Source organism: Hyla sarda, unplaced genomic scaffold, assembly GCF_029499605.1.
Source record: "Hyla sarda isolate aHylSar1 unplaced genomic scaffold, aHylSar1.hap1 scaffold_607, whole genome shotgun sequence".
Lineage (NCBI taxonomy): Eukaryota > Metazoa > Chordata > Amphibia > Anura > Hylidae > Hyla > Hyla sarda.
Genome location: NW_026610622.1, coordinates 137,512 through 162,511, shown reverse-complemented (window position 1 = coordinate 162,511; position 25,000 = coordinate 137,512). Strand labels below are relative to the sequence as shown.

The window sequence follows — 25,000 nt, the reverse complement described above, 5'->3', positions numbered from 1 at the left end:
CATACACAGAGGAGATCTATATATATACAGAGAGGAGATCTCTATATATATATATATATATATATATATATATATATATATATATATATATATATATATATATATATATATATATAATCACACACACACACACAGGGAATAAACATGTGTATAGCAAAACCTGTGTTACTGCAATATATATATACAGAGGAGAGGAGATCTAGATATATACAGAGGAGAGGAGATCTAGATATATACAGAGGAGAGGAGATATATATATATAGACACACACACACGGAATAAACCTGTGTTACTGCAATCCTTTCCTGTGAGGAATACTTCATTATATAGAGACATTTCAGGGGGGGCCACATTTACCGCCATACACGTGAGAGGACACGTGGTATCTGACCTATGTATACCGTGGGGGGGGACACACGTGGTATCTGACCTATGTATACCGTGGGGGGGGGGACACACGTGGTATCTGACATATGTATACCGTTGGGGGGGGAGGGACGCACCTGGTATCTAACCTATGTATACCGTGGGGGGGGGGACACACGTGGTATCTGACACATGTATACCGTTGGGGGGGGGACACGTGGTATCTGACATGTATACCGTGGGGGGGGGGACACGTGGTATCTGACATGTATACCGTGGGGGGGGGGGGACACGTGGTATCTGACATATGTATACCGGGGGGGGGGGGGGGGGACACATGGTATCTGACATGTATACCGTGGGGGGGGGGAACACGTGGTATCTGACATATGTATACCGTGGGGGGGGGGGGGACACGTGGTATCTGACATGTATACCGTTGGGGGGGGGGGACACGTGGTATCTGACATGTATACCGTGGGGGGGGGGGGACACGTGGTATCTGACATATGTATACCGTGGGGGGGGGACACGTGGTATCTGACATATGTATACCGTGGGGGGGGGACACGTGGTATCTGACATATGTATACCATTGGGGGACACACACACACGTGGGGGGCATCTTATCAGCCTCACTTGTCATATATAGTGTGTATTGTCCATATTACCCTCGGTGTCTCACTTACTTTCTTTCTGCAGGTTCCAGTCTTTGCCCCCTCACCCTCAGCGCTTTGATGGGACCTTTTTTGTGGGGGGCCCAGTGTGGTCTCTTGATTGGTGCCCAACTTTGTGGGGTTCTAATTCCTGCCAGTATGTGGCGCTGTATTGTCACCATGGAATGGACGATCGGCACAAGCTCCATGTTACACACACTGGACCAGCACTTCTACAATTGTGGCACCTTGGAGTCCTGAGCCCAGATAAAGGGTTTGTACATGTGAGGTCAGGCTGGGGTTGGTGGATCTCCGGTGAGGTCAGGCTGGGGTTGGTGGATCTCCTGTGAGGTCAGGCTGGGGTTGGTGGATCTCCTGTGAGGTTAGGCTGGGGTTGGTGGATCTCCTGTGAGGTCAGGCTGGGGTTGGTGGATCTCCTGTGAGGTCAGGCTAGGGTTGGTGGATCTCCTGTGAGGTCAGGCTGGGGTTGGTGGATCTCCGGTGAGGTCAGGCTGGGGTTGGTGGATCTCCTGTGAGGTCAGGCTGGGGTTGGTGGATCTCCTGTGAGGTCAGGCTGGGGTTGGTGGATCTCCTGTGAGGTTAGGCTGGGGTTGGTGGATCTCCGGTGAGGTCAGGCTGGGGTTGGTGGATCTCCTGTGAGGTCAGGCTGGGGTTGGTGGATCCCCTGTGAGGTCAGGCTGGGGTTGGTGGATCTCCTGTGAGGTCAGGCTGGGGTTGGTGGATCTCCTGTGAGGTCAGGCTGGGGTTGGTGGATCTCCTGTGAGGTCAGGCTGGGGTTGGTGGATCTCCTGTGAGGTCAGGCTGGGGTTGGTGGATCTCCAGTGAGGTCAGGCTGGGGTTGGTGGATCTCCTGTGAGGTCAGGCTGGGGTTGGTGGATCCCCTGTGAGGTCAGGCTGGGGTTGGTGGATCTCCTGTGAGGTCAGGCTGGGGTTGGTGGATCTCCTGTGAGGTCAGGCTGGGGTTGGTGGATCTCCTGTGAGGTCAGGCTGGGGTTGGTGGATCTCCTGTGAGGTCAGGCTGGGGTTGGTGGATCTCCAGTGAGGTCAGGCTGGGGTTGGTGGATCTCCTGTGAGGTCAGGCTGGGGTTGGTGGATCTCCTGTGAGGTCAGGCTGGGGTTGGTGGATCTCCTGTGAGGTCAGGCTGGGGTTGGTGGATCTCCTGTGAGGTCAGGCTGGGGTTGGTGGATCTCCTGTGAGGTCAGGCTGGGGTTGGTGGATCTCCTGTGAGGTCAGGCTGGGGTTGGTGGATCTCCTGTGAGGTTAGGCTGGGGTTGGTGGATCTCCTGTGAGGTCAGGCTGGGGTTGGTGGATCTCCTGTGAGGTCAGGCTGGGGTTGGTGGATCTCCTGTGAGGTCAGGCTGGGGGGGTTGGTGGATCTCCGGTGAGGTCGGGCTGGGGGGGTTGGTGGATCTCCTGTGAGGTCAGGCTGGGGTTGGTGGATCTCCTGTGAGGTCAGGCTGGGGTTGGTGGATCTCCTGTGAGGTCAGGCTGGGGTTGGTGGATCTCCTGTGAGGTCAGGCTGGGGGGGTTGATGGATCTCCGGTGAGGTCGGGCTGGGGTTGGTGGATCTCCGGTGAGGTCGGGCTGGGGTTGGTGGATCTCCGGTGAGGTCAGGCTGGGGTTGGTGGATCTCCGGTGAGGTCAGGCTGGGGGGGTTGGTGGATCTCCGGTGAGGTCGGGCTGGGGGGGTTGGTGGATCTCCTGGGATGTGGTGTCCTCCAGGCTGTGGAGAATGTGAGGAGATGGCTGATGTATGCCCCCGGTTCCTGTGATGTCCTCTAGTTGTGTTGGTGGATCATGTGATCTCCTCCAGTCGTGTGTACGGGTCATGTGACGTCCTCCAGTCGTGTGTACGGGTCATGTGACGTCCTCCAGTCGTGTGTACGGGTCATGTGACGTCCTCCAGTCGTGTGTACGGGTCATGTGACGTCCTCCAGTCGTGTGTACGGGTCATGTGACGTCCTCCAGTCGTGTGTACGGGTCATGTGACGTCCTCCAGTCGTGTGTACGGGTCATGTGACGTCCTCTAGTTGTGTGTACGGATCATGTGACGTCCTCCAGTCGTGGGTACGGGTCATGTGACGTCCTCCAGTCGTGGGTACGGGTCATGTGACGTCCTCTAGTCGTGTGTACGGGTCATGTGACGTCCTCCAGTCGTGTACGGATCATGTGACGTCCTCCAGTCGTGTACGGATCATGTGACGTCCTCCAGTCGTGTGTACGGATCATGTGACGCCCTCCAGTCGTGTGTACGGATCATGTGACGTCCTCTAGTTGTGTGTACGGATCATGTGACGTCCTCCAGTTGTGTGTGGATCATGTGATGTCCTCTAGTTGTGTGTACGGATCATGTGATGTCCTCTAGTTGTGTGTATGGATCATGTGACGTCCTCCAGTCGTGTGTACGGATCATGTGACGTCCTCCAGTCGTGTGTACGGATCATGTGACGCCCTCCAGTCGTGTGTACGGATCATGTGACGTCCTCCAGTCGTGTGTACGGATCATGTGACGTCCTCCAGTCGTGTGTACGGATCATGTGACGCCCTCCAGTTGTGTGTATGGATCATGTGACGTCCTCCAGTCGTGTGTACGGATCATGTGACGTCCTCCAGTCGTGTGTACGGGTCATGTGACGTCCTCTAGTCGTGTGTACGGATCATGTGACGCCCTCCAGTCGTGTGTACGGATCATGTGACGCCCTCCAGTCGTGTGTACGGATCATGTGACGTCCTCTAGTTGTGTGTACGGATCATGTGACGTCCTCTAGTTGTGTGTACGGATCATGTGACGCCCTCTAGTTGTGTGTGGATCATGTGACGCCCTCTAGTTGTGTGTGGATCATGTGACGTCCTCTAGTTGTGTGTACGGATCATGTGACGTCCTCTAGTCGTGTGTACGGATCATGTGACGTCCTCCAGTCGTGTGTACGGATCATGTGACGTCCTCCAGTCGTGTGTACGGATCATGTGACGCCCTCCAGTCGTGTGTACGGATCATGTGACGTCCTCTAGTTGTGTGTATGGATCATGTGACGTCCTCCAGTCGTGTGTACGGATCATGTGACGTCCTCCAGTCGTGTGTACGGATCATGTGACGCCCTCCAGTCGTGTGTACGGATCATGTGACGTCCTCTAGTTGTGTGTATGGATCATGTGACGTCCTCTAGTCGTGTGTACGGATCATGTGACGTCCTCCAGTCGTGTGTACGGATCATGTGACGTCCTCCAGTCGTGTGTACGGATCATGTGACGCCCTCCAGTCGTGTGTACGGATCATGTGACGTCCTCTAGTTGTGTGTATGGATCATGTGACGTCCTCCAGTCGTGTGTACGGATCATGTGACGTCCTCCAGTCGTGTGTACGGATCATGTGACGCCCTCCAGTCGTGTGTACGGATCATGTGACGTCCTCTAGTTGTGTGTATGGATCATGTGACGTCCTCCAGTCGTGTGTACGGGTCATGTGATGTCCTCTAGTCGTGTGTATGGGTCATGTGACGTCCTCCAGTCGTGTGTACGGATCATGTGACGCCCTCTAGTTGTGTGTATGGATCATGTGACGTCCTCCAGTCGTGTGTACGGATCATGTGACGCCCTCTAGTCGTGTGTACGGATCATGTGACGCCCGCTAGTCGTGTGTACGGGTCATGTGATGTCCTGGCTCACTTCTCTTACCCCCATCAGGGTGGACTCGGCAGCCTCCTTCTCCTATGGTCTGGCAATAGATGACGGCTGCATATGGGACCTGAAGTTTTGTCCTAGTGGAGGGTGGGAGCCCCCTGGCACCCCAAGAAAGGTAAGATCTGCGGGGTGATGGGTGGGTGACCTACATGGTGCAGGATCACTTGTGTATAACGTGGTATGACCTGCACAGGGCACGGAGATGGTGCGGCTCGGAATCCTGGCAGTGGCGTTCTCCAGTGGCCATGTACAGATCTACAGTCTACCTCACCCAGAAGCCCTGAACTCCCAGCGGAAGAGCCATGAAAAAGGTAATGACTGCTGCCCCTGGTGTATCATGGGGGGGGACACTGGAGGCCATTGGAGTCATGTGACCTCATTGTCCTGTATGAGATGGGGTCATGTGACCTCATTGTCCTGTATGAGATGGGGTCATGTGACCTCATTGTCCTGTAGGAGATGGGGTCATGTGACCTCATTGTCCTGTATGAGATGGGGTCATGTGACCTCATTGTCCTGTATGAGATGGGGTCATGTGACCTCATTGTCCTGTAGGAGATGGTCATGTGACCTTATTGTCCTGTAGGAGATGGGGTCATGTGACCTCATTGTCCTGTATGAGATGGGGTCATGTGACCTCATTGTCCTGTATGAGATGGGGTCATGTGACCTCATTGTCCTGTATGAGATGGGGTCATGTGACCTCATTGTCCTGTATGAGATGGGGTCATGTGACCTCATTGTCCTGTATGAGATGGGGTCATGTGACCTCATTGTCCTGTATGAGATGGGGTCATGTGACCTCATTGTCCTGTATGAGATGGGGTCATGTGACCTCATTGTCCTGTATGAGATGGGGTCATGTGACCTCATTGTCCTGTATGAGATGGGGTCATGTGACCTCATTGTCCTGTAGGAGATGGGGTCATGTGACCTCATTGTCCTGTAGGAGATGGTCATGTGACCTTTTTGTCCTGTAGGAGATGGTCATGTGACCTTTTTGTCCTGTAGGAGATGGTCGTGTGACCTTATTGTCCTGTAGGAGATGGTCGTGTGACCTTATTGTCCTGTAGGAGATGGTCGTGTGACCTTATTGTCCTGTAGGAGATGGTCGTGTGACCTTATTGTCCTGTAGGAGATGGTCATGTGACATGGGGCATTATCCTGCTGGAAGGATCAGAAGATGGCTCCACTGTGGCCATAAGGGATGGTCAGTGACAATACTCAGGTCGGCTGTGCTGTTTATACCAGGAGCAATTGTTACTGACGGGCCCAAAGTGCCCAGAAAATGCCTCCAAACACCCCCACAGCCTGACCCAGGCCGAAGAGGCCCAGGCTTTATGTTTACACCAAATTCTGCCCCATCTGATGTCACCAATCACAGCTCAGCTCTACAGATGTAGCGTTCTTAATGCAGCGCAGTCATGTGACCTGTGAATTCCCTTTATCGATTGCAGATCCCCATGGTGAATGTGATGCAGACATGTCGGGGTTAATGCTTCCTTGTTTCTCCTTTGGGGGGGGGGGGGGGTGTCTTTCGTCCTCGTCCCTCCCCCCCCCCCATTGTCGGCTGCAGATGGTCATTACATGGCTGAGCGGCTGCAGTGTGGAGACATTAACCCTTGTGTGTCCGCACCCTGCTGTGTGGTGTAGGGAGGCCGCCTGCTGTCTGCCTGCAGGGAAAGAAGGGGTTAATGCCGTACACAGCCGAGCTGTATATAGATGTGTATGATTGTGGGGGTCCCCCCCCAGGAGCTTCACCCCCATCATCCCTCAGCCCAGGAGCTCACAATCTGAACCCACTGTATGAGGTGTAAATACTATACACGGTGCTGACATGCCCCCCCCCCATTGTTCCTCTGTCGCCCCCCCATTGTTCCTCTGTCACCCCCCCACTGTTCCTCTGTCGCCCCCTCCTCTCTGCTGGAGTGCCCCTCGGGAGCGTTTCCGTTCAGAGTCATTACCCGTCCTCTTATCCCTATCATTATAGTCAGTGCCCCCCACATCTCCATCTTTATAATACAGACCGTCCCCCAGGACCTGGTGTCCTATGGGTGATTGATGTGTTGCCCTGTAGGGGACGCTCTGTGCCCTCTAGTTGCCATATTTGTGGCCAGGACTGTGTGAAATGCTGCAGCGGTATCTGCTGTGGAGGATGAGAGTCCATAAATCCCGGGGCCACAGAGGTGATGGGAGGAGGAAGGGGACCAAACCAATCTATCGTGTGTCATCCTCCTCTTATCTCCCTGTACAGACGTCTCCGGGTGGGGGGGGGGGGATCTGGAGCTGTAGATGCTGCTGCCGGACACTGAGCAGACATCATCCTGGGAGATGGTGAAGGTCATGACCTCGCATGTCGCCTCCACAACCACAGTCCTCGGCTGAGCTGCTCCCACCTGACCCTCCTGCTGACCGCCCATTTATATTCACCTCCAGAACTTATCAGGGTCCTCTGGAGGGATCAGTGATCTATAGTGGACATAGTCATCACTCTTCTAGGAGGATCAGTGATCTCTATAGTGGACATAGTCATCACTCTTCTAGGAGGATCAGTCATCTCTATAGTGGACATAGTCATCACTCTTCTAGGAGGATCAGTCATCTCTATAGTGGACATAGTCATCACTCTTCTAGGAGGATCAGTGATCTCTATAGTGGACATAGTCATCACTCTTCTAGGAGGATCAGTAATCTCTATAGTGGACATAGTCATCACTCTTCTAGGAGGATCAGTGATCTATAGTGGACATAGTCATCACTCTTCTAGGAGGGATCAGTGATCTATAGTGGACATAGTCATCACTCTTCTAGGAGGATCAGTGATCTATAGTGGACATAGTCATCACTCTTCTAGGAGGATCAGTGATCTATAGTGGACATAGTCATCACTCTTCTAGGAGGGATCAGTGATCTATAGTGGACATAGTCATCACTCTTCTAGGAGGGATCAGTGATCTATAGTGGACATAGTCATCACTCTTCTAGGAGGGATCAGTGATCTATAGTGGACATAGTCATCACTCTTCTAGGAGGATCAGTGATCTATAGTGGACATAGTCATCACTCTTCTAGGAGGGATCAGTGATCTATAGTGGACATAGTCATCACTCTTCTAGGAGGATCAGTGATCTATAGTGGACATAGTCATCACTCTTCTAGGAGGATCAGTGATCTATAGTGGACATAGTCATCACTCTTCTAGGAGGGATCAGTGATCTATAGTGGACATAGTCATCACCCTTCTAGGAGGATCAGTAATCTCTGTAGTGGACGTAGTCATAAATCTTCTAGGAGGGATCAGTGATCTGTAGTGGACATAGTCATCACTCTTCTAGGAGGATCAGTGATCTATAGTGGACATAGTCATCACTCTTCAAGGAGGATCAGTGATCTATAGTGGACATAGTCATCACTCTTCTAGGAGGATCAGTAATCTCTATAGTGGACATAGTCATCACTCTTCTAGGAGGATCAGTGATCTATAGTGGACATAGTAATCACTCTTCTAGGAGGATCAGTGATCTATAGTGGACATAGTCATCACTCTTCTAGGAGGATCAGTGATCTATAGTGGACATAGTCATCACTCTTCTAGGAGGATCAGTGATCTATAGTGGACATAGTCATCACTCTTCAAGGAGGATCAGTGATCTCTATAGTGGACATAGTCATCACTCTTCAAGGAGGATCAGTGATCTCTATAGTGGACATAGTCATCACTCTTCTAGGAGGATCAGTGATCTATAGTGGACATAGTCATCACTCTTCAAGGAGGATCAGTGATCTATAGTGGACATAGTCATCACTCTTCTAGGAGGATCAGTGATCTATAGTGGACATAGTCATCACTCTTCTAGGAGGGATCAGTGATCTATAGTGGACATAGTCATCACTCTTCTAGGAGGATCAGTGATCTATAGTGGACATAGTCATCACCCTTCTAGGAGGGATCAGTGATCTATAGTGGACATAGTCATCACCCTTCTAGGAGGATCAGTGATCTATAGTGGACATAGTCATCACTCTTCTAGGAGGATCAGTGATCTATAGTGGACATAGTCATCACTCTTCTAGGAGGATCAGTGATCTATAGTGGACATAGTCATCACTCTTCTAGGAGGGATCAGTCATCTATAGTGGACATAGTCATCACTCTTCTAGGAGGGATCAGTGATCTATAGTGGACATAGTCATCACTCTTCTAGGAGGGATCAGTGATCTATAGTGGACATAGTCATCACTCTTCTAGGAGGGATCAGTGATCTATAGTGGACATAGTCATCACTCTTCTAGGAGGGATCAGTGATCTATAGTGGACATAGTCATCACTCTTCTAGGAGGATCAGTCATCTATAGTGGACATAGTCATCACTCTTCTAGGAGGGATCAGTGATCTATAGTGGACATAGTCATCACTCTTCTAGGAGGGATCAGTGATCTATAGTGGACATAGTCATCACTCTTCTAGGAGGATCAGTGATCTATAGTGGACATAGTCATCACTCTTCTAGGAGGATCAGTGATCTATAGTGGACATAGTCATCACTCTTCTAGGAGGGATCAGTGATCTATAGTGGACATAGTCATCACTCTTCTAGGAGGGATCAGTGATCTATAGTGGACATAGTCATCACTCTTCTAGGAGGGATCAGTGATCTATAGTGGACATAGTCATCACTCTTCTAGGAGGGATCAGTGATCTATAGTGGACATAGTCATCACTCTTCTAGGAGGGATCAGTGATCTATAGTGGACATAGTCATCACTCTTCTAGGAGGGATCAGTGATCTATAGTGGACATAGTCATCACTCTTCTGAATTTTTCTTTTCTCTTCCGCAGATACCGGGGAGCTGACGATCTGTAAGGTAAAGAATATATATATATATATATATATATATATATATATATATATATATATATATATATATATATAATATATGATATATGATATGAATAGAGGACACGTGACCTGTGTGTGTGTATAGGGGATATGTATAGAGGACACGTGACCTGTGTGTATATATAGGGGATATGTATAGAGGACACGTGACCTGTGTGTGTGTATATATAGGGGATATGTATAGAGGACACGTGAACTGTGTGTGTGTATATATATGGGATATGTATAGAGGACACGTGACCTCTGTGTGTGTATAGGGGATATGTATAGAGGACACGTGACCTGTGTGTGTGTATATATAGGGGATATGTATGGAGGACACGTGACCTCTGTGTGTGTGTATATAGGGGATATGTATAGAGGACACGTGACCTCTGTGTGTATATATAGGGGATATGTATGGAGGACACGTGACCTGTGTGTATATATAGGGGATATGTATGGAGGACACGTGACCTGTGTGTGTATATATAGGGGATATGTATGGAGGACACGTGACCTCTGTGTGTGTATAGGGGATATGTATAGAGGACACGTGACCTGTGTGTGTGTATATAGGGGATATGTATAGAGGACACGTGACCTCTGTGTGTATATATAGGGGATGTGTATAGAGGACATGTGACCTCTGTGTGTGTATATAGGGGATGTGTATAGAGGACACGTGACCTCTGTGTGTGTATATATAGGGGATATGTATGGAGGACACGTGACCTCTGTGTGTGTATAGGGGATATGTATAGAGGACACGTGACCTGTGTGTGTGTATATAGGGGATATGTATAGAGGACACGTGACCTCTGTGTGTATATATAGGGGATGTGTATAGAGGACACGTGACCTCTGTGTGTATATATAGGGGATGTGTATAGAGGACACGTGACCTGTGTGTATATATAGGGGATGTGTATAGAGGACACGTCACCTGTGTATGTATAGGGGATGTGTATAGAGGACACGTGACCTGTGTGTATATAGGGGATATGTATAGAGGACACGTGACCTGTGTGTGTATATATAGGGGATATGTATAGAGGACACGTGACCTGTGTGTGTGTATATATAGGGGATATGTATAGAGGACACGTGACCTGTTTGTATATAGGGGATATGTATAGAGGACACGTGATCTGTGTGTGTGTGTATATATAGGGGATATGTATAGAGGACACGTGACCTGTGTGTGTATATATAGGGGATATGTATAGAGGACACGTGACCTGTGTGTGTATATATAGGGGATATGTATAGAGGACACGTGACCTGTGTTTGTATATAGGGGACATGTATAGAGGACACGTGATCTGTGTGTATATATAGGGGATATGTATAGAGGACTCGTGACCTGTGTGTGTATATAGGGGATATGTATAGAGGACTCGTGACCTGTGTGTGTATATAGGGGATATGTATAGAGGACACGTGAACTGTGTGTATATAGGGGATATGTATAGAGGACACGTGAACTGTGTGTGTATATAGGGGATATGTATAGAGGACACGTGACCTGTGTGTATAGGGGATATGTATAGAGGACATGTGACCTGTGTGTATATATAGGGGATATGTATAGAGGACACGTGACCTGTGTGTATAGGGGATATGTATAGAGGACACGTGACCTGTGTGTATAGGGGATATGTATAGAGGACACGTTACCTCTGTGTGTGTATAGGGGGTATGTATAGAGGACACGTGACCTCTGTGTGTATATATAGGGGATATGTATAGAGGACACGTGACCTCTGTGTGTATATATAGGGGATATGTATAGAGGACACGTGACCTCTGTGTGTGTGTATAGGGGATATGTATAGAGGACACGTGACCTCTGTGTGTGTGTATATAGGGGATATGTATAGAGGACACGTGACCTCTGTGTGTGTGTGTATATATAGGGGATATGTATAGAGGACACGTGACCTGTGTGTGTATAGGGGATATGTATAGAGGACACGTGACCTGTGTGTATATATAGGGGATATGTATAGAGGACACGTGACCTGTGTGTGTGTGTATAGGGGATATGTATAGAGGACACGTGACCTCTGTGTGTGTGTGTATATAGGGGATATGTATAGAGGACACGTGACCTGTGTGTGTATAGGGGATATGTATAGAGGACACGTGACCTGTGTGTGTGTATAGGGGATATGTATAGAGGACACGTGACCTGTGTGTGTATATAGGGGATATGTATAGAGGACATATGACCTGTTTGTATATAGGGGATATGTATAGAGGACATGTGACCTGTGTGTATATATAGGGGATATGTATAGAGGACACGTGACCTGTGTGTATATATAGGGGGTATGTATAGAGGACACGTGACCTGTGTGTATAGGGGATATGTATAGAGGACACGTGACCTGTGTGTATATATAGGGGATATGTATAGAGGACACGTGAACTGTGTGTATATATAGAGGACACGTGATCTGTGTGTGTATAGGGGATATGTATAGAGGACACGTGACCTGTGTGTGTATATAGGGGATATGTATAGAGGACACATGACCTGTTTGTATATAGGGGATATGTATAGAGGACACGTGACCTGTGTGTATATATAGGGGATATGTATAGAGGACACGTGACCTGTGTGTATATATAGGGGGTATGTATAGAGGACACGTGACCTGTGTGTATAGGGGATATGTATAGAGGACACGTGACCTGTGTGTATATATAGGGGATATGTATAGAGGACACGTGACCTGTGTGTATAGGGGATATGTATAGAGGACACGTGACCTCTGTGTGTATGTATAGGGGATATGTATAGAGGACACGTGACCTCTGTGTGTGTATATATAGGGGATATGTATAGAGGACACGTGACCTCTGTGTGTGTGTATAGGGGATATGTATAGAGGACACGTGACCTCTGTGTGTGTGTATAGGGGATATGTATAGAGGACACGCGACCTGTGTGTGTATAGGGGATATGTATAGAGGACACGTGAACTGTGTGTATATAGGGGATATGTATAGAGGACACGTGAACTGTGTATATATAGAGGACACGTGACATGTGTGTGTATATAGGGGATATGTATAGAGGACACGTGACCTGTGTGTATGTATAGGGGATATGTATAGAGGACACGTGACCTGTGTGTATATATAGGGGATATGTATAGAGGACACGTGACCTGTGTGTATATAGGGGATATGTATAGAGGACACGTGACCTGTGTGTGTGTGTGTGTATAGGGGATATGTATAGAGGACACGTGACCTGTGTGTGTGTGTATATAGGGGATATGTATAGAGGACACGTGACCTCTGTGTGTATATATAGGGGATGTGTATAGAGGACACGTGACCTGTGTGTATATATAGGGGATGTGTATAGAGGACACGTGACCTGTGTGTATATATAGGGGATATGTATAGAGGACACGTGACCTGTGTATGTATAGGGGATATGTATAGAGGATACGTGACCTGTGTGTGTGTGTATATATAGGGGATATGTATAGAGGACACGTGACCTGTGTATGTATAGGGGATATGTATAGAGGACACGTGACCTGTGTATATATAGGGGATATGTATAGAGGATACGTGACCTGTGTGTGTGTGTATATATAGGGGATATGTATAGAGGACACGTGACCTGTTTGTATATAGGGGATATGTATAGAGGACACGTGATCTGTGTGTGTATATAGGGGATATGTATAGAGGACACGTGACCTCTGTGTGTATATATAGGGGATGTGTATAGAGGACACGTGACCTGTGTGTATATATAGGGGATGTGTATAGAGGACACGTGACCTGTGTATGTATAGGGGATATGTATAGACACGTGACCTGTGTGTGTATATAGGGGATATGTATAGAGGACACGTGACCTGTGTGTGTATATATAGGGGATATGTATAGAGGACACGTGACCTGTGTGTATAGGGGATATGTATAGAGGACACGTGACCTGTGTGTATATATAGGGGATATGTATAGAGGACACGTGACCTGTGTGTATAGGGGATATGTATAGAGGACACGTGACCTGTGTGTGTATATATAGGGGATATGTATAGAGGACACGTGACCTGTGTATATATAGGGGATATGTATAGAGGACACGTGACCTGTGTGTGTGTATATATAGGGGATATGTATAGAGGACACGTGACCTGTGTGTGTATAGGGGATATGTATAGAGGACACGTGACCTGTGTGTGTGTGTGTATATAGGGGATATGTATAGAGGACACGTGACCTATGTGTGTATATATAGGGGATAAGTATAGAGGACACGTGACCTGTGTGTATATATAGGGGATATGTATAGAGGACACGTTACCTCTGTGTGTGTGTGTATATAGGTGATATGTATAGAGGACACGTGACCTGTGTGTGTGTGTGTATATAGGGGATAAGTATATAGGACACGTGACCTGTGTGTATATAGGTGATATGTATAGAGGACACGTGACCTGTGTGTGTGTATATAGGGGATATGTATAGAGGACACGTGACCTGTGTGTGTGTATATAGGGGATATGTATAGAGGACACGTGACCTGTGTGTATATAGGGGATATGTATAGAGGACACGTGACCTCTGTGTGTGTGTATATATAGGGGATATGTATAGAGGACACGCGACCTGTGTGTGTATGTATATAGGGGATATGTATAGAGGACATGTGACCTGTGTGTATATAGGGGATATGTATAGAGGACACGTGACCTCTGTGTATATATAGGGGATATGTATAGAGGACATGTGACCTGTGTGTATATATAGGGGATATGTATAGAGGACACGTGACCTCTGTGTATATATAGGGGATATGTATAGAGGACACGTGACCTGTGTGTGTGTATATAGGGGATATGTATATATAATATTATAGATTCTCCTCACTTCTACATGTCATGGTCATTGCCTCAGTGTAACCTTCTCATCATCACTAAATCATCCTTATTCCCCCCCACGGTCACCCGCTCTTGGTCAATAATCGTTTCGCTGTCTCTAGGTTCCTTTTTAATTAAAGTCAGTGAGGTGTGACAGATGTCATGTGATCTAGACAGAGAGACAATGAAAGTATTCACCCCCTGATACAGTCAGGTCCATAAATATTGGGACATGGACACAATTGTAACATTTTTGGCGCTATACACTACCACAATGGATTTGAAATGAAACAAACAAGATTGTCGGCTTTAATTTGAGGATATTTATATCCAAATCAGGTGAACGGTGGAGGAATTACAACAGTTTGCATATGTGCCTCCCACTTGTTATGGGACCAAAAGTAATGGGACAGAATAATAATCCTAAATCAAACTTTCACTTTTTAATACTTACAAATCCTTTACAGCCTGAAGTGTGAACGTAGAGACATCAGTAGACATTGCTGGTCTCATCCCTGGTGATGCTGAACGTAGAGACATCAGTAGACATTGCTGGTCTCATCCTTGGTGATGCTGAACGTAGAGACATCAGTAGACATTGCTGGTCTCATCCCTGGTGATGGTGATCGTATAGACATCAGTAGACATTGCTGGTCTCATCCCTGGTGATGAATGTATAGACATCAGTAGACATTGCTGGTCTCATCCCTGGTGATGAATGTATAGACATCAGTAGACATTGCTGGTCTCATCCCTGGTGATGCTGAACGTATAGACATCAGTAGACATTGCTGGTCTCATCCCTGGTGATGCTGAACGTATAGACATCAGTAGACATTGCTGGTCTCATCCCTGGTGATGCTGAATGTATAGACATCAGTAGACATTGCTGGTCTCATCCCTGGTGATGCTGAACGTATAGACATCAGTAGACATTGCTGGTCTCATCCCTGGTGATGCTGATCGTATAGACATCAGTAGACATTGCTGGTCTCATCCCTGGTGATGCTGATCGTATAGACATCAGTAGACATTACTGGTCTCATCCCTGGTGATGCTGAACGTATAGACATCAGTAGACATTGCTGGTCTCATCCCTGGTGATGCTGAATGTAGAGACATCAGTAGACATTGCTGGTCTCATCCCTGGTGATGCTGATCGTATAGACATCAGTAGACATTACTGGTCTCATCCCTGGTGATGCTGATCGTATAGACATCAGTAGACATTGCTGGTCTCATCCCTGATGATGCTGAACGTAGAGACATCAGTAGACATTGCTGGTCTCATCCCTGGTGATGATCATATAGACATCAGTAGACATTGCTGGTCTCATCCCTGGTGACGCTGAATGTATAGACATCAGTAGACATTGCTGGTCTCATCCCTGGTGATGATGAATGTATAGACATCAGTAGACATTGCTGGTCTCATCCCTGGTGATGATCATATAGACATCAGTAGACATTGCTGGTCTCATCCCTGGTGATGATGAATGTATAGACATCAGTAGACATTGCTGGTCTCATCCCTGGTGATGCTGAATGTAGAGACATCAGTAGACATTGCTGGTCTCATCCCTGGTGATGCTGAATGTAGAGACATCAGTAGACATTGCTGGTCTCATCCCTGGTGATGATGATCGTATAGACATCAGTAGACATTGCTGGTCTCATCCCTGGTGATGCTGAACGTATAGACATCAGTAGACATTGCTGGTCTCATCCCTGGTGATGCTGAATGTAGAGACATCAGTAGACATTGCTGGTCTCATCCCTGGTGATGCTGAATGTAGAGACATCAGTAGACATTACTGGTCTCATCCCTGGTGATGAATGTAGAGACATCAGTAGACATTACTGGTCTCATCCCTGGTGATGATGAACGTATAGACATCAGTAGACATTGCTGGTCTCATCCCTGGTGATGCTGATCGTATAGACATCAGTAGACATTACTGGTCTCATCCCTGGTGGTGATTGTATAGACATCAGTAGACATTGCTGGTCTCATCCCTGGTGATGCTGATCGTATAGACATCAGTAGACATTACTGGTCTCATCCCTGGTGGTGCTGAATGTATAGACATCAGTAGACATTGCTGGTCTCATCCCTGGTGATGCTGAACGTATAGACATCAGTAGACATTGCTGGTCTCATCCCTGGTGATGATGATCGTATAGACATCAGTAGACATTGCTGGTCTCATCCCTGGTGATGGTAAATGTATAGACATCAGTAGACATTGCTGGTCTCATCCCTGGTGATGATGAACGTATAGACATCAGTAGACATTGCTGGTCTCATCCCTGGTGATGCTGATAGTATAGACATCAGTAGACATTGCTGGTCTCATCCCTGGTGATGATGATCGTATAGACATCAGTAGACATTGCTGGTCTCATCCCTGGTGATGGTGAATGTATAGACATCAGTAGACATTGCTGGTCTCATCCCTGGTGATGCTGAACGTATAGACATCAGCAGACATTGCTGGTCTCATCCCTGGTGATGATGATCGTATAGACATCAGTAGACATTGCTGGTCTCATCCCTGGTGATGCTGGATGTATAGACATCAGTAGACATTGCTGGTCTCATCCCTGGTGATGCTGATCGTATAGACATCAGTAGACATTACTGGTCTCATCCCTGATGATGCTGATCGTATAGACATCAGTAGACATTGCTGGTCTCATCCCTGGTGATGCTGATCGTATAGACATCAGTAGACATTGCTGGTCTCATCCCTGGTGATGCTGAACGTATAGACATCAGTAGACATTGCTGGTCTCATCCCTGGTGATGATGGATGTATAGACATCAGTAGACATTGCTGGTCTCATCCCTGGTGATGATGGATGTATAGACATCAGTAGACATTGCTGGTCTCATCCCTGGTGATGCTGATCGTATAGACATCAGTAGACATTGCTGGTCTTATCCCTGGTGATGATGAACGTATAGACATCAGTAGACATTGCTGGTCTCATAGACATCAGTAGACATTACTGGTCTCATCCCTGATGATGCTGATCGTATAGACATCAGTAGACATTGCTGGTCTCATCCCTGGTGATGCTGATCGTATAGACATCAGTAGACATTGCTGGTCTCATCCCTGGGGATGGTGAACGTATAGACATCAGTAGACATTGCTGGTCTCATCCCTGGTGATGCTGAATGTATAGACATCAGTAGACATTGCTGGTCTCATCCCTGGTGATGCTGATCGTATAGATATCAGTAGACATTGCTGGTCTCATCCCTGGTGATGATGGACGTATAGACATCAGTAGACATTGCTGGTCTCATCCCTGGTGATGATGAACGTATAGACATCAGTAGACATTGCTGATCTCATCCTTGGTGATGCTGAACGTATAGACATCAGTAGACATTACTGATCTCATCCCTGGTGATGATGAACGTATAGACATCAGTAGACATTGCTGGTCTCATTCCTGGTGATGCTGAACGTATAGACATCAGTAGACATTGCTGGTCTCATCCTTGGTGATGCTGAACGAATAGACATCAGTAGACATTGCTGGTCTCATCCCTGGTGATGCTGGATGTATAGACATCAGTAGACATTGCTGGTCTCATCCCTGGTGATGCTGAACGTATAGACATCAGTAGACATTGCTGGTCTCATCCCTGGTGATGATCGTATAGATATCAGTAGACATTGCTGGTCTCATCCTTGATGATGCTGAACGTATAGACATCAGTAGACATTGCTAGTCTCATCCCTGGTGATGATCGTATAGACATCAGTAGACTTTGCTGGTCTCATCCTTGGTGATGCTGAACGTATAGACATCAGTAGACATTGCTAGTCTCATCCCTGGTGATGATGGACGTATAGACATCAGTAGACATTGCTGGTGTCATCCCTGGTGATGCTGATCGTATAGACATCAGTAGACATTACTGGTCTCATCCCTGGTGATGATGGATGTATAGACATCAGTAGACATTGCTGGTCTCATCCCGGGTGATGCTGAATGTATAGACATCAGTAGACATTACTGGTCTCATCCCTGGTGATGCTGAATGTATAGACATCAGTAGACGTTACTGGTCTCATCCCTGGTGATGCTGAACGTATAGACATCAGTAGACATTGCTGGTCTCATCCCTGGTGATGATGAATGTATAGACATCAGTAGACATTGCTGGTCTCATCCCTGATGATGCTCAACGCATAGATATCAGTAGACATTGCTGGTCTCATCCCTGGTGATGATGAACGTATAGACATCAGTAGACATTGCTGGTCTCATTCCTGGTGATGCTGAACGTATAGACATCAGTAGACATTGCTGGTCTCATAGACATCAGTAGACATTGCTGGTCTCATCCCTGGTGATGATGAATGTATAGACATCAGTAGACATTGCTGGTCTCATCCCTGGTGATGCTGAACGTATAGACATCAGTAGACATTGCTGGTCTCATTCCTGGTGATGCTGAACGTATAGACATCAGTAGACATTGCTGGTCTCATCCCTGGTGATGATGAACGTATAGACATCAGTAGACATTGCTGGTCTCATCCCTGGTGATGATGAATGTATAGACATCAGTAGACATTGCTGGTCTCATCCCTGGTGATGATGAATGTATAAACATCAGTAGACATTGCTGGTCTCATCCCTGGTGATGCTGAACGTATAGACATCAGTAGACATTGCTGGTCTCATCCCTGGTGATGATGAACGTATAGACATCAGTAGACATTGCTGGTCTCATCCCTGGTGATGATGAATGTATAGACATCAGTAGACATTGCTGGTCTCATCCCTGGTGATGCTGAACGTATAGACATCAGTAGACATTGCTGGTCTCATCCCTGATGATGCTGAACGTATAGACATCAGTAGACATTGCTGGTCTCATCCCTGGTCATGATGAATGTATAGACATCAGTAGACATTGCTGGTCTCATCCCTGGTGATGGTGAACGTATAGACATCAGTAGACATTGCTGGTCTCATCCCTGGTGATGCTGAACGTATAGACATCAGTAGACATTGCTGGTCTCATCCCTGGTGATGCTGGATGTATAGACATCAGTAGACATTGCTGGTATCATCCCTGGTGATGCTGAACGTATAGACATCAGTAGACATTGCTGGTCTCATCCCTGGTGATGATGGACGTATAGACATCAGTAGACATTGCTGGTCTCATCCCTGGTGATGCTGAACGTAGAGACATCAGTAGACATTGCTGGTCTCATCCCTGGTGATGGTGAACGTATAGACATCAGTAGACATTGCTGGTCTCATCCCTGGTGGTGATGAATGTATAGACATCAGTAGACATTGCTGGTCTCATCCCTGGTGATGATGGATGTATAGACATCAGTAGACATTGCTGGTCTCATCCCTGGTGATGCTGGATGTATAGACATCAGTAGACATTACTGGTCTCATCCCTGGTGATGCTGAATGTATAGACATCAGTAGACATTACTGGTCTCATCCCTGGTGATGCTGAATGTATAGACATCAGTAGACATTACTGGTCTCATCCCTGGTGATGCTGAACGTATAGACATCAGTAGACATTGCTGGTCTCATCCCTGGTGATGCTGATCGTATAGACATCAGTAGACATTGCTGGTCTCATCCCTGGTGATGCTGATCGTATAGACATCAGTAGACATTGCTGGTCTCATCCCTGGTGATGCTGATCGTATAGACATCAGTAGACATTACTGGTCTCATCCCTGGTGATGATGAACGTATAGACATCAGTAGACATTGCTGGTCTCATCCCTGGTGATGCTGAACGTATAGACATCAGTAGACATTGCTGGTCTCATCCCTGATGATGCTGAACGTAGAGACATCAGTAGACATTGCTGGTCTCATCCCTGGTGATGCTGATCGTATAGACATCAGTAGACATTGCTGGTCTCATCCCTGGTGATGCTGAACGTATAGACATCAGTAGACATTGCTGGTCTCATCCCTGGTGATGCTGAACGTATAGACATCAGTAGACATTGCTGGTCTCATCCCTGGTGATCCTCTGCTGCCTCTTCTGCTCTGTCTTCAGTTCCTACTTGTTCTTGGGACATTTTTCCTTCAGTTTTGTCTTCAGTAGATGAAATGCTCAGTGGGATTCAGGTCAGGTGACTTGGCCATTACAGAACATTCCACTTCTTCCCCTTAATAAACTCTTTGGTTCTTTTGCTTTGGGTCTGTCCATCTGCACTGTGATCGCCGTCCAATGAGTTCTGAAGCATTTTGCTGAATATGAGCAGATAATATGAAACACTTGAGAATTCATCCTGCTTTTTTTGTCACATGATGAATAAATATGAGGAGCGGTTCCAGTGGCCCCATACATGCCCACTATGCCATGACACTCCCACCACCATGTTCACTGAGGAGGTGTCTGCTTAGGAACATGTTCTTCTCCAGACTCTTTCTTGGTCTCATCTGTCCATAGGACTTTGTTCCAGGACTGTGAAGCTCTTTTAGATGTCGTTTGGTAAACTCTAATCTGGCCTTGGTGTTTTTGACGCCCCCAATGGTTTCCATCTTGTGGTGAAGCCTCTGTATTCCCTCTGGTTACGTCTTCTCTTGATGACTATGACACACACACCTACCTCCTGGAGAGTGTTCTTCAACTGGACAACTGTTGTGAAGGGGTTTTCTCTGTCGCTCTTCATTGGGAGACACCTATACTGATGAGTATATACTCTTGCCACTAGGAGGCGCTGACACTATGGAAAAAAGTCAGCTCCTCCCTGGCAGGATATACCCGCCCACTGGAAGTGAGGTAATCAGTTTTAGCTAGTGTCAGTAGGAGGCAGACACATGTCTGGGAGCTCTCCAGACCTGGTCTTTCTTTATTATTTTCTAATAAGGGCTGTTTAATTAGGTTTTTCCCTCCCTTTTGTGTTCCCCCATATGCGACAAAGGGGCTCGGAACATAACCCTATGGGCCGTCAACCCCTTATTGCCAACGGCCAGTGCCTGGAGGTTGTATCCTGGGTCCAGGTCCCCCTCTGCCCCTGCTCTCCCCGCTTTCTTAGCCTGGTATGATGCAGCGGGGCCATAAGCTGGTTGAAGACATCTGGGTAAGTATAAGAAGGGACTCTGTCCTTTTATTGGGAGCTTTATGTGTAGGGCTCACTCAGGTCCCCTGGGGGGGGGCTGTGTTTCTGTGTACTAGGTTTTCTGGAGGACAGCAGCCGGCCATTTGCAGCAGCTCCCTCCGCAGGTGTTCTTCCTTGCTCACCTCTTAACTGCATTCTGCCAGCTATAGTGGTTTTCCTTACCCCACTGTGGGGGTCGGCAGCACACTGGGTGAGGGGGTTATGGTGGCACATGGCTCTGCCCTTCTTCTCCCCCCAAACCAGTGAGCGATCCGGTAGGCCAGGCAGCGCCTCCTCTTCAGGATTGGGGGTTATGGCGGCATGTGGCTCCGCCTTTCTTGTACCTCTGAGCCAGCGCGCGAACCGATAGGTCAGGGCGCGCCTCCCCTCCAGGTTCGCACGCTCCACTGCTTCTTCTTACGACCGACAGGTGCTTACCCGCGGCTAGATGCTGTGCGCCCTCAGCAGAATTTAGCACCGCCCCTCCATCATTGCTGGGGTCAATGGCGCTCTGTAGTCAAAGTGGCACCGTCGTTCTCCCTGAGCTGCGGTCCGATGGGAACTCTTCCTGTCTGGCCCATTCTTGTCCCTTGGCCTTGGAACTGGGGCTACCCATGTGTTTTTTCTTCATTGGTCCCCATGGTGTGGACATCCTGCCCATCTCTCTTTGGGGATCTCGTGAGCGGATTCAGCGCAGGGTGCCTTGCTCCCCACTCTTCTTTTCTGCATGACCATTTGGCGCCCTCTTGTGGCCAATCATTGTATTGCACTCTAATTTTTATTGCTGCTCCCCCTTGGCAACCACTCGCTATTACAGCCTTGGTCGGCCAAATCTGTTTTTACCAGTTTAATATCTGCAGGTTCCCTTTCCTAGGGTCTGTATTGGGGGCTGCCCTGTAAGGTGACCTGCTATACACAAATTACATTGAGTCGGTTGAAGTATGCCTCTGGATTCCCTAAATTCTGCATTGTCTCTCACTGTTAGGGAGCATTTGTGAATCGCCGTGGTGGGTTGTTGTCAGGGATTTCACGATCCCTGGAAACTTCTGGGCATGTATTCAATACCTGTTCTCCCCTACCACTGAGTGCCATACCACGTACAAGGGCTTCTTCGTTCCTGGCAGACGCTAAGGTCTCTTTTGAGGTTCCTGTCAGGTCTGCCAGCCACCCATCCAGGGGGTGTTCTTGGCATGTCATCCTATAAGATTCCCTTTTTTACAGGCTACCGCATCCGTGGCTGGTGCTCCGGATCCCCACATCTGGATCAGGGCCTCCGTGGGAGTATCCCTGCATGGACTGGACCTGATATCAATATGCCGGACAGTAGTCTCGCCTGTCACTCATCTCACAGCTGCCGCGTCCGGCTGGCACACCGGTACCCCACTGCTGGTGCAAGGTGTCTGAAGGAATGACCCGTTGTCTACCGTGGACCCTAACCAGTCAGCCAGACAGTGGTCTGCGTGGTTTCCTCCGCCACCTGTCACACAGCTGATTTATCTGCAGCTCGAGTTCCTGCACCCCACTGCTGTGCGCGGTATACAAAGAAGTGACCCTACGGACCCTATACGGGATCATGGGGATGCGCTCCACTGCTCCTCAGCCTCCCCCGATCTCCCAGGGGGATGCAGTTTCTATCCATGGCTCCTAAGCCTCCCCGACCTCCCACCTATGACATGGGGCACGGTGATCACATATCTGACTGTCCCCTTTTCGCCAGCACCTGGAGGTGTATTTGTTCAGCCAGACTGTTGTCTGCACAGTTTCCGCCACCATCGGTCTCTGATCTCAGGGCTGCCGCGGGCATGGCCAGGTTTCCTGTACCTCACTGCTGGGGTGATGGATCTGGATGAGGGTCCCTGCATGTACACCTTACTGCTGCCAGGCAGCCAGTCCTTCATCTGCTGGATCTCCTACACCGCCAGGTCGCCCGTTGGCTAGGCCGCACTCCAGTAGGTGGGAGGTTTCGAAGTAGTGACCTTGTACATTCAGGAATCCTATACCAGTTGGCCAGATGGCTGTCCACATTCTTACTACGTCGGGCCAACTACCATACACTTTCCACACCGTGGACGGTAGTTCAGGTAACCTACTGCCAAGGTGTGGTTCCTAATGAGTGACCCCATGTTGCTCCATGGACCCTACACAATGCACCACATACTGGTTCGCAGGGTGAAACTACTTTACCAGGTCCCTTTAGCACCATTAGGAGATGGGGTGTGGGTTTTTCCTGCAGGTTCCAGGGACCTTCACGGCAACCACAACACTCTCTGTTCCCCTTTCTAAGGTTGCAACGTTGGTCTGCTAGGAGCAGATCTTCCATCCTGCCGGTCTGTTGGATGTCTGCGGTTTCTTTCGCATCTTCATCCTTGGTACCTCACTCCTATGTCTGTGTCCCTATGTATGCTGGGCCACTCTGCTCGTGTAGAGCCCACCTTCCCTTCCTTTCGGTGATATGTGCCTCGGGCCTTCCTGTGATCTTGTTTCCACAGGTCTATGGAGGTTGAGCACCTCTGTTCTGGCATGGGGCCTGATGGGGCAACAGTCAGTTAAGCCCACCCTCTGCCTACAGGTATCTGTCCTGGGTTCCTGTGCAGGGTGGTTCAGGCACCGGCTCTGTTGCCTTAGTAACAACCAGGATAGCTCCATTGTCGCCCATCTGGTCTAGGGTTTCACCACGTTGGGGTGTTCCTCTCATCGATTTGGTTGCTGTGTGCTTCTTACTTGCATTCGTAGCTACGTCTTTGTATCTTTTATCCAGCACCAGTGTCCAGAATTCCTATCTCTCCAGGGACACAAATTGGCTCCTCCATACCTCGATATGTTGTTGCAGGGTCCTTGGGGGCGACATCCACCTAGTACTTTGCCCCCTTACCTTCGGGCGGCATTTCCCTGCTCCTATAGTGCCTGGCGCACTTTGACAACCCCCTTTCCACAGGGGGTATGGGGATCAGGGGGTTCGGCTGGTCAGTGCCTAAGTTTCATCATGACCGCCCTGGGTTTTCCTCTATATAGGTGGGGTACCTGGCCGGGCCCTTGCTTTTGCTGAGCTTTGCACTTTTGCAGCCTAGCTCTCTTCCTGTTTCTTGGTAATTACTGCTGCTCATGCAAACTTGGCGCTCTCCTCTGTTTGAGGAGTTTATGCACTCCTCTATGGTCTAGCACCGTCTGTTTGGGTCCTGCTGGTGCTCTCCCTCGGTGCAGTCTCCCTGGAGAGGTGTGTTCATCCTTCCCTTGGTCAGTGTCCGTTACGCTATACGGACACTATGGTCTTCTGGAGTAACCTTCCCTTTTGTTCCCCCCTCCGTTCCCGTCCTGACGGGATGTTGCTTTGGTCCGCTCGGACCTCTGGGGTCCGTGTCCGGTTAGTCTCTTTGTC

At 48.4% G+C, this 25,000-nt stretch overlaps 1 protein-coding gene across 1 annotated transcript in view; it reads left to right on the top strand.

The window, feature by feature from the left end:
• Positions 1-25,000, top strand: part of GTF3C2 (general transcription factor IIIC subunit 2) — a gene marked incomplete in the record, with an annotated part of 68,548 nt that overhangs the window by 30,705 nt on the left and 12,843 nt on the right. The window contains 4 exon segments of the mRNA XM_056554224.1: positions 1,069-1,296; positions 4,729-4,840; positions 4,919-5,036; positions 9,566-9,591. Coding sequence (XP_056410199.1) covers positions 1,069-1,296; positions 4,729-4,840; positions 4,919-5,036; positions 9,566-9,591 — 484 coding nt within the window.